This window comes from Nematolebias whitei, chromosome 18 (genome assembly GCF_014905685.2).
Source record: "Nematolebias whitei isolate Nwh7 chromosome 18, NemWhi1, whole genome shotgun sequence".
In the NCBI taxonomy this organism is placed as follows: Eukaryota; Metazoa; Chordata; class Actinopteri; order Cyprinodontiformes; family Rivulidae; genus Nematolebias; species Nematolebias whitei.
In genome coordinates, this window is record NC_056515.1 from 27089809 (window position 1) to 27103397 (window position 13589).

The 13589-nt window shown below is 37.3% G+C and overlaps 1 protein-coding gene across 3 annotated transcripts in view; it reads right to left on the bottom strand.

Annotated features, from left to right (window-relative positions):
* The window catches only part of dnm1a (dynamin 1a), a 52271-nt gene that overhangs the window by 33935 nt on the left and 4747 nt on the right, over nucleotides 1-13589 (bottom strand). For all 3 annotated transcript variants that reach the window (XM_037692101.1, XM_037692100.1, XM_037692099.1), the window contains exons 2-9: nucleotides 7499-7572; nucleotides 6348-6497; nucleotides 5561-5764; nucleotides 4364-4462; nucleotides 2957-3117; nucleotides 2742-2884; nucleotides 2531-2666; nucleotides 1222-1289 (exon numbers count right to left, since the gene is read on the bottom strand). In XM_037692101.1, coding sequence (XP_037548029.1) covers nucleotides 1222-1289; nucleotides 2531-2666; nucleotides 2742-2884; nucleotides 2957-3117; nucleotides 4364-4462; nucleotides 5561-5764; nucleotides 6348-6497; nucleotides 7499-7572 — 1035 coding nt within the window. The remainder of the gene's footprint in view (nucleotides 1-1221; nucleotides 1290-2530; nucleotides 2667-2741; nucleotides 2885-2956; nucleotides 3118-4363; nucleotides 4463-5560; nucleotides 5765-6347; nucleotides 6498-7498; nucleotides 7573-13589) is intronic.

The window sequence follows — 13589 nt, forward strand, 5'->3', positions numbered from 1 at the left end:
CACTGTAGATTTTTGAGAAAATTAAAGGATTTTAATTGCACCTTATAGACGGAAAAATACAGTAGCTAATGGTTAGTCTGGGTTAGACCAGGACCAAAGTGGACTGTTGTCATCTTAAAACAACTCCAGGCGAAAAGCTTTCACTTCGGTTACAGCGAATGCTAATTTATGAACCTTTATATCACCATCAGATTTGCTTTACATGGTTATTTACATACATTTTATGGTTTACAAGCACAAATGGCAGTAGCAGCTAACTGTAGCACTGCTGGTGACTAAATACTCATGTGATGCAAATCTGACAAAAATAAAATGTTTTTTAAAAAGTGCCTACATGAATCACAAATAACATTTTGAAAACAGTTGTTTCGAGCTAACAGCAATCCACTTTGATTTTGGTCTCACTCAGATTAGCTGCTAGCTCATTAGTCTAATCCAAATTAAACATTTTCTTCTCCAGACTATGGTCATTCAAAGCACTATCTACAACAGGTAAGATATTAACTGTTTATTACCTTTCCAAAGAACATAACTAGAAAACATATAACCTGTCCCTTTAACGCAAGAGATATTTCTAACAATGACTTGAATGACTCAATAATTAGAATTACTTTTTTATACTAGGAATACTGTAAAAACTTTGAGAGTTCCCATTTTCAAGGAGACGTCCCATGACCAGTCAGGTTGTCACTATTTGAATAATCAGCTCAAGCCTGACAAATAAAATCATTATCTAAACAAATATTCAGATTAACTATGTTTAAAGAAGACAAAATGCTAACCACTTCACTTTACAACTTCATAAAACCAGTCGGTGAAATGTTGTTGAGCTGCTAAAGTTAATTTTGGCACCAAATCTGAACTGTTATCAATCGTTTCCTGGTATTTTAGCCTTTAGGATGACATACAAATAATGCTGGAGGAGGTGAACGTGAGCTAACACACATGTGAAATTTAAAAAAGAGAAAGATTTCACCATCCACACAAACCAACCATGTAAAAGTACAAGAACAAATCAAACCGCATAAAGAAGGCAAGAAAATCGAGTATCGCTTAACCACACAGTTTATGCACAAACTTAAATGTATGAGCATATTTTTGGTCACAGCTTTGCAGCAGAGGATAGAGAGACTGTTAGCTTCAGAGTAAAGATGGAGGGGGAGGAGGAGGTGAGGAAGAAGGGATGGAAGGACAGAGGAAGGAAATGAAGGATAGACGTGCCTGATGCCGTGAATGTTCTTGATAGCATAGCTGATTTCCTTGCGGAGTTCCTTTTCATCAAACTCCATCTGAAAGAAGACAGAAAGGAGATTAAGCACAAACACACTCAGTGACTTTGTATTCTGGCAAACACAAAGCAGACTCCATGTGAGTTCATGTATTATTCTCCTACCATCTGTTTTTAATAAATCCGCTCAAGTATCTCCTTTTTAATTTACAGCAACACCACATGCATCACATGCATCTATCGGGTTTTAGATTTTTCTTTTTCCAAAACACTTTTTTTTTAAAAAACGCACATAAAAGACAATAAATCGCCTTCAAATGTATCCGACGGAGGCTTTTTGGTGTGCTTTCAGTTAATCCTCTGATTAGGAAGCAACCTGCTCTGTCCTCTTGGTGAGAAACTGCATTTCTCTGCAGACAATAAAGTTTTATACGCTCACAGGGACATTGAGAGAGGACATGAGTGAGGAAGGAAAGCAGGGAGTGGAGGACTGGGAGTGAGACAAGGTGAAAGGGCTTGGAGGGTGAGTGAGGAAAAGACAGGATGGAAGTGGATGAGGAGAATAAATAAATTAAAAAACAGTGAAATAAAAAGATCTAAAATTGAAGTATAAATGAGTATAAGCCTCTTTTATAGAAACTTCAGAGCAAGAAATCTACAGATGTATTCATGAAGGACGAGTTAATCTCAGAAAACTCCTGCTGCTGCTCACGTCATTGCAATAATTCCCTGAGTGGGTTATCAGTCCCACTCTTACTTTTCCTGCTGTAAATAATCACATTAAACTTGTCATATCAGGATGTTTGTGACGCAAAACCATCTTGAAGGTTGAAAAATGGAATCGGTGAGAAGAAAGAAAGTCAAAAACACCAAGCAGGTGAATTGATGAGCTACGCTTGTTGAACCTGTTACTTCAAATGAAGTGAACACATTTGCTCACATGTGGAAAAGTTTGTGACACAAATATCTGCAATGATCACTGATTGTCCTGTCACCAACTTTTTATTCACCGAGTTAAAAAAGGAAAGCTTGAACCTCTCTTAAAGCGCAGATGGATCAGTTTTATATTAAACTCTTACCTATTTATATTACCTCTTAAAGATTTGAGCACTAAACATGATTGCGATTACAGAGTGTCCTTTTCCTCTTTTAAACACTAATAACTAACCTGTTCTGTTTTGTTCCAACTTGCTCTTCAGCTAACAATAAACTGATAAACAAATCTTCCTGTGTGACCAGGAGACAGTAAGTGTGATCAAATCTGCTCATTGGCGCACTCGGGTTTCTGGACGTCGCACGCACCTTGACCAGTTCAAAGGGAAAGCGTTCGTGGAAGATTCTATTGATCCTCGCACCACCTGACAGCTCAGCCGTGTCGATCTGGTCTCCAGATCCTTCTATGCACTTCTCAAAGTCCACAGAGAACTGCTGCACCATCCTGCACAAAAGATGGAGACACGTGCAGTGAGAAATGTGTCTGCACAACTTCCTGTCTGTCTGCGCTGCCACTCACTGGAGGAGAGCCTTGGTTTTGCGAGACGGATCATCAGGTCTGAAGTTTTTGTACTCCTCCACCTCCTTCTCTATGGAGAGGAGCTGGCTCTGTAGCTTGGTCCGCAGGCCCGGCAAGGTGTCACGAATGTGGTTGGTCAGTTGCTGATCAAGTCAAAGGGTCACTGTTAGATCAGTGGTGGAAGTGAGAAATATTTTAGTGCTATTGCTACTCACCTGATTGAGGATTTTTTGGAGGTACGGTGTGCCCATCCGGTCAGCCAGGTGTCTATAGGCAGGGTGGGTGAGGAAGAACTTCCTCTCGGCAGCCATAGCAGCAGTAATATCCTTCTTTCCATCTATGTCCTTCTGGCTTCTGTTGACCACGCCGATGTAACCTGGACAGACAAGAGACCCACTAATGTTCATCATCTGCAACCGATTTACTGCGAGCAAATAAACAGCTCCAACTCATTTCATGACTCCCTAAAGAAAGAAGTCTGGACAGGAGTACTGGAGGAAACTTGGACTGTTCTGCACTCTTATCTTTCACATAAACTCTTTGCTCAGACAGAACCGCTCCAAGAGGATCCAACTCCTCTAGACATGTTTCATAATGTTAATCTGAGCGGAAAACTTTTTTTAAGACAGACGGTAAATAGACTGAAAAGGATGCTGAGCAGACGAGAGAACGCAAGAGGAAGGGGTTTCCCAACACAAAAAAAATCAGAACATTTTAAGACAGAAACAAAATTAACAGGATTCCTTTCAGTAGCTACCATTTATGCAAAAGTTTTAAATTCAGATCCTCTTATGTGGAGAAATGACAGTTTTAGCTGTTTTAGTTAAAGTTTTTATGAACATTCAAGCAAACTTTTGCATTAGTAGATTTAAAATATATCTTGTGAATGACTCAGCTACTAACACTCCAAATTTTAGCTCAATTGTTATAAAGTTACTTGAAGTATAACCATGTTTATTTAGACTAAAGTTGACTTGTTGTGGCAGCCATCTTGAACTGGGTTGACTCAATAAGTTTATTAATTGTAGAAAGAAAAAATATTATCACGTCGCCTTCAGCAGTGGGTGATGCCATTAACCAGGAGAAGTCATTTTGCAAGGACTCTGTTTTACCTCCAGTTATGTTTCCTGCTGCATCGCTCTGCTAAAAGCTGTTTCATGTTCTATAACTAAAGACAATCTGAGCCAGCCCGTTGGATATCTGAACATCCAGGGCATTAGACTGAGAGAGAGGTGGAAAAAAGAAACAACGGCCATGAAGAATATTTCAAAGCACATGCCTGGTGTCTAACCAAGTGCAAATGGAAAAGTAAAGAACCACATCAGCACAAGGCCAAAGGGAAAAAACCCACAAGATGCATTTCCAAGTGTTTCTCCTTTTTCTGCCAGCTCTTTCTCTCTTCTAACTTTTCAACTTGTGATTTCTGACTCTGCTTTGTTGCGCTCCCTCCCACCTTCCCCTCCATTTTTCTTCTCCTCCTAGTTGTTGGAGCCTCGAGTAACTTGGGATAGGCCTGCGTTACCGCCACAAGAGGGAAACCATGAGTCTCTGCACTGAGGAGGAAGAATGCATTGTGCACAACACATTTATATATGGTCATGTGTGTGCGTGTGTGTGTGCACCTCGTCGCAATGGAAGCAGCTTGTTCTCCAGGATGTCTTTAGCGTCTGTTCCCTCATCCATCAGGTCCAGTTTGGTGATCACACCAATTGTCCTCAAACCTACAAGAAAAAGAATTGTAAAACCAAATACAGGACAAACCAGTGGTGTAGTCTACATTTTTTTGTAGTGGATATACTGTGCTCAGAAACCAAAGTACACCGGTTAGTACAATGTAATCATTAATTTATTTTGATTTTTAAGCATATTGAACATTTCAAACTTTCTCTGATGGTTTTATTTGAATACATGTACAACAAACTTTGTACCACAGTTGGCTTTGTATTAAAAACACGTTATAGAATTTATAAAATGGTATCAAAGCAAAACATGTTCAAGTATTAAATACAGAAGTGTTAATTATACAAAAAACAGGTTGAACCAACTCAATGTGTCTATAAAATGTCCCAAATGTGTTGACAATGACACGAGCCCATGTCATTGCCAATGATACATGACATGGGCTCGTGTCACTGGACACTTGTAAGTGGGTATACTGAAATTCCCACACTTTTCTAGTGGGTATACTCCATATACCTGCATATCACGTAGGCTACACCACTGGGACAAACCTGTTTGGGTTTTTTTTCTAATTACCACAATATGCAGTGGATAAAACACTGACGTATTGGTTAAAAACAAACGTCTTCAGAAGAACTGCAACTAATGAAACTATCTTTCATTGACAGAATAATTGGACGCCCACCACCTTTCCTGCAAAGCTTTAAATAATAATCTTGCATGGACTGTTAGCACTCAGAATACATGTTGGAGATCAGTCTCAACAACTACAACACACAACTTTCACTCAATATCTGCAAAACTGTCTGACGTATAGCCGTTTTTGTTTTCCTCAATTAGCTGTAGCAGCCATCTTGAAACTGGTTATTCCAAAAATAAATAATTAATTTATGTACATCTAATGATTACTTTTTGAGTATTTAATTAAAATCTATTAAGTGGTTCATAAGAAATTTTGTGACTAGACAAACAAGCAAACACACACACAGATGCATTCCTTTCACTGCAGCAGGCGATATAATATGATAATTGTTTCTAGCAGAACATAAATGAGGACTTCATTGTGTGTCATAGTTACATAAATAACTAAAAAGAATGTCCATGACAGTCCATCTGTGTGTTTGTGTATGTGCACTCACCCTGAGGGTCGACCTCTTTGGCAATCTTTAAAGCGTCAGAGTTGGCCAGGTCGGAGTTTGCTGGGGACACGGCCAGCATCAGGCAGTTCTCCTTGGTCACAAACTGCATCAACATTTCTCGGATCTGGAACTCGATGTCTGCAGGCTGGTCGCCCACCGGGACCTTCGTCATCCCCGGCAGGTCCACCAGAGTGAGGTTCAGCACTGTGAAGAGGAGAAAACAGGACAAAATTAAACCTCAGCCTTGAAGGAATGTGCATCACTGGCCTCATGACTAATTTAATGACAAATTTAAACAATCATTTTATGTTGAGGAACGAGTTGTAGAGTTAAGAGTTGCAGTTGTTTTGGTCCCACCATGTCCTCATGCGATATTATGAGATGTCATGCTCAGAATATGCGTTGAGGATTTCTACCACTTCAAATTTTAGCTTTATATCCAAAACATTGATTGCACTGTAGTCATTTTTATATTGACTAATCTTTATCTGTGGTGGCCATATTGAACGGGACTGACTTGAAAAGTTAACGAGTTTTCGATTCACATTCAGTGAATACTTTTTTCAAAGTTTCAATTAAATCCATCCAGTAATTCATCAGATATTTTGCTAATAAACAGAAGCACATACACAGACAGAAACAAAAATACTTTACTTGCCTTTTAATGACAGACAATAAAAACTTTGAAACTAAGAGCCAAAATATATTAGAAAATCATTTAATGGAGAACTAAATTAAGTTAAAAATCATTCCAAAGCTCAATAAAAAGAAGTTTTGTGAGCCTCACCGTGAGGCGAGTAGACACGCAGATTGATGGGTACGGGGGAGATGCCTTTATTGGCTCCTGTGACTCGGTCAGTTTCGGCCTCGATCTCCTGCCGGACTTCGTCGAAATCTGTGAATTTTTTGCCCTTACAGTGGAGGAACTCAGCATATTCTGGACACGACAGAAGAATAGAGAATATAACTGAGTCACAGCGGAGAAAACATATGTGTAGTTGTTACAGACAAAAAAAATACATGATTTCACACAAAATAGTGAAAATGCAATATTTGTAGGACATCAGCCTTTAAGTTCTGAAAAATGTCACATTTTAAGCTCCTCCAAATGTTGTTTTGTATAAAAGTCTAAAATAATATGTTAGTTAAAGCTTAATTCAAAATAAAATATCCATCCACCTTAATTCTGTCTCCAAATTAACTGAAAGATGTTTTTTTCTGATTCACGCCATGACTGAGCTGTGAGGAAAAGCTCTTGAGCAGATTGTGATTTAACATTGTGAAATGTAACCATGGAAACATGAGGTCGTTCTCATCTGTCTACAGAGATAAACCGAGCGGAAGTGGTGGCGAGGGATGGATGTCCGTGAAGGAGAGGGTCGGAGGAGCTGTTTCTTGCTTGCTGTGTTTTTTAGACTGCATGTTTGCATTATTGTGATAAAACACTGACAAATAAGGACGTGTTTCATGTCATTTGTAATACATCTAAATGCACTGACATGAATGCAACATATGTTTTTTAAGCTGTATTTTTTCAGTTGGATTTATAATTTTTTAACGATAACCACAAATGTGCTTAAAAAACTTACAGTGATGTCACAAACGCATTTCACAATAATATATTTAACATTTTTGACCACAGTTTGCATCACATCTGAGCTTCTGCAGCTGCAGCTCTGATTTAATTTGTGTGTTATATCAATCAAAACAGGAATTACAAGCACTGCTGCATAACAAAAAGTCAATTTATAGCATGCATATAACAATGATATGAACAAAAATACAAAGCCTTGTAAGAAAACACCTAATTATTATCCATCCCTTCAATATCTATTTATATCACCTGCTGCAGAGTGGTTATTAAATGTTTGTTTCATCCAACATATTCCATGATGTGTAAAAAAAAGTCACTTGAAAAACAAAAGAATCGATTTGTACCTGTTGGTGCGGTCATCAGCTGCAGAACCAAGGGACGACGCGTCACGATGCCAGAACCACGGGGAAGGAAATCCCTGTAACACGGAGTCAGACAGACGATCAGTAAGATGGTAAAACAGACAAACAAGGAAGGGCGACAATTAACAAACAATACAAAAACATTTAAAAGTACAGGAACACAATTCAGTGTGAAGCTTATGAGCCATCAAGAGTATTTCTCAAAAATAAATACAAATAAACAAAATTAGTACATAAAAATTTCATGTCATGAACAAAAACAAAATGCAGTTTAGTTTGAAAAAAAATCAGTATTAGAGTTACTAACTCAGCCCACCGAGTATGTACCCAGATGGTATAAAACTGTTACTTACTGGACACTTACTGTATACCAACTAAATATGTACCTGGTACCTAATGGGTTTGGGCTTTACTAAGATATAACTTGTTACCGGGTACATAACAGTATGTACCATGTATATGCATGGTATCTTCTAAGTATGTACCAAATACTAGGTATGTACAGGACACTAATGGGGACTGGGCTTGTGGTAAGTTTCCAGTACATACCCAGTAGGTACTATGTAGATAGTACAGGCTAGGATTAAACCAATAATCAGTTATTAAAACAATATTTATTATTATGACTGATTATTTGCCAAAGTGTTGCTGCCTAGATAAATATCACATACCTGGCATTTACCATTGGGTATGTACTGTATCTGGTACTTACAGTGAATAGGCTGTATTACAAAGCGGTTTGTTTCTTTGCAGGGTACATAGTATTACAGTAGTACAACTTGAAGAGGGTTACAAGAGGTCACATACTTGGTTTTTGTAACCCACTGACAACATTTTTAAGAATTATTTACAGGTACCAGTATCTCTGTCATCATCATGCCTCCTTATTGTCCACTCTCAAAATTATTTATCTTTTAGAATGAAACGAGAGACAAATCCTCCCATGAGAAAAATGGAGGAATTAAATGTCTTGCGTGTTTCAATTATCGAGATACGTGTTGAAATTTTACAACGGCAACAGTTCTGGTGGGTTTTAGATGTGTGTATAAAATCATGCTGATATTTGAAGCCAGGTTGTTGCTTTTTATCAGCTGCTTATGCAACCTCAGCATCATGTGACTGTTCACTGTCCAGCCAGCTGATGAGACATTCGGTCATTCAGTGATGCGATAAAAACATGCTGCGGCTGCACCTGAGCTTTAGTTTTCTATCTATTTAAAGATCTGTTTGTTCTTTTAGCACCGATTACAAAAATTAAGATGAAAATTACCTAAATATTTAAGAAAGATTTTGTTTTTAGTGACAGATTATTTATTTAAGACATTTATAAATGTAAAATCAATCTGTTTTGGGTTACAACAAAACTCAACAGGATAAAAAAAAGATTATGATGAACTTAAAGCAAAGCCTGCAGACAAACCTTTATTCTGTTTTTATATGTAAATATAAGATGATGTCATGCTGCTGCTCTGGGAGTTCTGTTTGTTCTGTTGTTTTGTTACAACAAAAGGAAGTCCTTCTATGGTGCAACACCTTTGAATACCTGCTGGTCTACCTTTCTGTCTGTCCATGGCATCCCACTTGGACCCAGTTCAGAGAAGACAGACGGGCTTTCCCCCACAAAAACCATCCACATAAGGGGAGATGCCACAGCTTTTACATTTATCTGCCTGAACATTGCTTAATTATTTTTAAAAATGGTCTTGAAGCTCATCTTGCTGAACAGAATAATATTCCTGCTTCTCCATTTATCAAATCACTCATCATTTAATCCCTTCCACAAAACTAGCTCCACCCTCATTTGTTACATCTCCCACAGTGAGGGGGGAGGAAACACTCACACAATCCCCGAACCATGAGGTGCAGGTAAGGGAGATGAAATTGAAATAAATTTTTAAAAGACCAGTTGCATCCAGATACCGTACCTTTAAGAAGCTCTTAATAAAAGAATCAGTCAATATTTGTGTAAAAACACTTTTAATCTTGACATCAATGTTAACCTGCTACATTGGGTCTGACCTCGCCGACCGTGACATACACAGTGTTTTACATAGAGATCATTCCAGTTTATTTTATGCCATTTCATCATAAAATACACTGGCCTCCTGCCATGGGAGGACATTTTTCTCCATCAAGCGGATGAACGATGGATGTGTAGAATTCACTGACGTATAGTCATTTTTGTGTTGTTATCTTGAATTGGGTTGACACTGAAAGTTTGCAAAGTTTGCCCAAGTGTGCATCCAATGTTTACTTTCTGAACGTGCACAAACTGTGCAGAGAGATATTTATTCTTATTTTAAACTCATTTTAACTCAGGCGTTGAGATTTTGCTTTTCTCTTACTTTAAATATTAATTGCACTTTATTTTTTATTGTCTTTATTTGAACAATTGAGATGGTTTTGTGGCTATAAGTAAATTGTATTTATTGAAACAGGTGCAAAATTGTCTCTTCTGACTGTCCAGTATATTGCACCTACGTGGGGGCAAATATCTTCAAAGTGGCCATGGCTGGGGCGGATTATTTAAAGCCTTTTATGATGATGAGTGGTGTAAAAACAGAACATACAGCCGCTCTGTTTAGTTACGTTAAAGTTTTCACACAGGCTCAACAACCCCCTTAAAATCACTTATATTAATAAGTTTTAACTAATCTTTTATTTACATTGTGTTCTTTTGTACAGATGTTACACACTCACACACATCTAACAGATCAAACTGAACCCGTCTCTCTGCTGGACCTAATATCTGCACCACCTCACTTCCGATTCCCAGACACCGTTGAGCACTGAGCCTCAGCTAATCCTCCTCTAATGCGTGCAGCTTTACGGGGCCAGACTGCAGTGAAGTACCAGGCACGTGCACTTTCTATTGCAGCTCTTTGGTGATGAATAATGCACACTCATACAAGCATAATGCTGGAAATCAGGGAGGAAAATGGAGCCAATGAGGCTCCTGATTGCTGCTGGGTGATGGGAAAGCAGGTTAGACTGCAGCCAGTAGAAGAATGTGTTGAAGGCGAGCACAAACACAGATTAGTGTTAATCTTCTGGAGAGAATGAGGTCTCTCCCCCTCTGGCTCTGTGCTTTTTCACTTAAAATAAGTTCATGCATTTCTCTGGTTTTAAAGTTTACCTCAGTCTTTAAAACAAAAATAACTAACGATTTCATGGGACGTTTCTGTTAGAGGAAAAAATGTTTAATTGTTTAACTTTCTGCAAACATTTAGGAGATAGTTAAAACTTCAAATACTTCACCACATGCTTCCAAGGGCCAAAATAATTCGAATTACCCATAAAAATGTTTGTTTTAGATTTGCATTCAAATTCAGGGAGCAAACTAAAAATTTGAAAATAAAATAAAAATACCAATTATACAAATTCTTGTTAGAGCAAATGATGCCAGACTGCTTTTTGTAGAAACATAAACAAAATCCCTTTGAAAACTTTTGAATCTTTACAATTCTTTTTCTATAAAACCTGTTTCACTGTGTTGCAGGTGTGTTGACTTTAATATAAGTTGCCTTGTTAAAACCAAAAAAACATGGAAGGAAAAAAAAAAACTTTAAACCAAAAAAAAATAATACGGTCAATAAAAATAAAGGAAATGTCTCGTTGTTTGTAGCCTGTTCTTACAGAAGAAAATTTAAAACATTTTTTCCCACATCTACAGAATTTATGAGGTGTGGTGTTTGTCATTTAATTTCCATGATAAAATTATGACCACTCAGTTAAAATATTTAGACACGACAAATATGTTTTTGTTGAAAGTGTTAAGTAAAAGCAGAATCCTTTAAATTGGTTAATTTTATTTAATAAACAAGTGTTATAGCCTGAAACCATATGTTTAAGTGACAGGTTGTTTTGCTGATCCTGGCCTCTCCTGACTCCGCCCCTAATGGATATCTATCTCTATTCTGGTTGGCTGCTTTATCTCCTGCTCCTCCAATCACAGAAGAGGTCTGCCTATTTAAGCCCAGCCCTCCTGCCATTCATTTCAGGGCAACTGTTATTTAGAGCAGCTCCTCTTTTTGTATTTCTTTGGTCTTGAAATGTTTGTCTTTGGCTAACAGTCATAGTTGCCAAGTCCGCTTAATATAAGCGAATTTGTGCTTGTTTATAAGTCGCTTGTAAATCTTGTGAATCAGGAGTTGTGGTTTTTGGGGCTTGTTTTGAATGTGAAGTTACTTATTTAGGCTTGACTTTCTTTCTGAGTGAAACTAGTTGATTATTTCCCAGCTCCGCACAATAAAGCAAAAGACGAGTGGTAGTACTTTGTAGGTAGTTTGTCCCTTCCACACCCCCGTTTCCGCTTTATCGCTCCCACCCAAGTTGGCGAGGCAACAGGTGCACACATATAATAGACATAGACATAACAGACATACATAGACATACAAATATGTCTGTGGGCACGCACTCCAAACACTCATACTGTGAACGACCACTAGGGGGCTCCACTCACAGGCAGACGTCAGGATGTTTTGTTTTTATAAATATGTAGAAAAATTGCATATGCAAAATTATTTTTATTTATCAGAGCTTAAAAGTATGGTATTGAAAGTGTTTATCATAATTGTGTTGTTGTTTATGTGTAATGCTATAGTAAATGTATGCTTATACTGTTTAAAAATTACCTGTTTTACACAATGTGGTGGGTTGCCAGCTGGGCTTGTTTTGGGTTTGTTTTCATAGAGCCGGTTGCTTGTTTCTATCGCGAGATCTGGCAACACTGCTAACGGTGCAATTGAATTTGTTTGTTATTATTGGCGTACGCTTCTGAAGACAGTCAGCAGGCTTACTAGTTCACAACCTTTGTTTTGATTCTATAAAATTTGCTTGGTTTATTTATTGATTTAAATGGGTTGTATTGGTTACCTTTATTCTACTTTAGTTGCTAATCCGGTTTGTGTACTTTAGTTTATCTAGAAATTTGTAATATATTTACCGCAATTGTTGACGTTAATTTTGTTATTGCCTTTGCGAATAAAAAAAATTGTAAATATTCTTGGTAATTGGTACTTTGAAATTACCCTTTTTTGTTTAGTTTTGTTTCACTGACCAAATAAATCACTATTTTTATTCATAACTTTAAGTCCACCTGGTTTTAATGTTACCTCCCCTTTTCTGGGCTGAGCTGGGTCGTAACATATAAATGGGTTGGCACGGTGCTATTATATAGTGCCATATGCAGAATCTTATTTTTGTAGAAGGTTTAGGTTTACTTACTCTGAACTGTTTCCCTCCAATTGTCTATGTGGATTTCTTACATCAATAATATTCTGTAAACACTGCATCCATAAATGAGTGATAATTTGTCATATAAAGGTTCTCAAACAGATGTAAAGGTGCACAGCTTTGTTTTGTTTTTAACTGGTGATCTAAATATTTTATTAAACATTGTTTTTTTTTAGATTTTTCATTTATGTGAGCAGAGAACTGCATCAGTTTGTGTCTTAACTCAAACTGTCAGAGAAAGTGATTTATTTCAATAGAAACCAACTTCAAAAAGCTGTAGAATAATTAAATGAAATGAGTATGTAAACATCATGCCTATATGTCATGTTTACCACATCTTAACTCCATAGATCACAAATAAGTAGCAGAAAATGACAAAAAAAAACTACCTGTACTACTGAGTACAAAGTGAACATCCTATTCTCACAATTAAATGTAAAAAAAATGTTATCACAATCACAATTATTTTTATTTTTTTTAGAAACGCGTTTAAAAAGCAATGTTTCATTTGACCCATGTGCCTTAAATCAAACACAGTTTGTTCATAAAGTCTGAGCATGTTTATTTAACATTAAAATCAATCTAAGTTTTAAAATAAAAGTTGTTATCCTTGATGGTGTCAAACAAAAACAAGGGATCATTGTTAACGTGGAGAAAGTGTGAACAAAAGAAAAATCTTTTCACACGCCTCCATTTCACTGTCCTGCCTGAGTATTATATAACACATGATAGTATCTTTATTTCATAAGCTGAACGTGGGGGTTGGGACGATGAAGGAGTAGGAGAAAAACATCGAGCTTTGTTGTCTGTTCACCGTCAACAAAACTCTCCAGTCAGC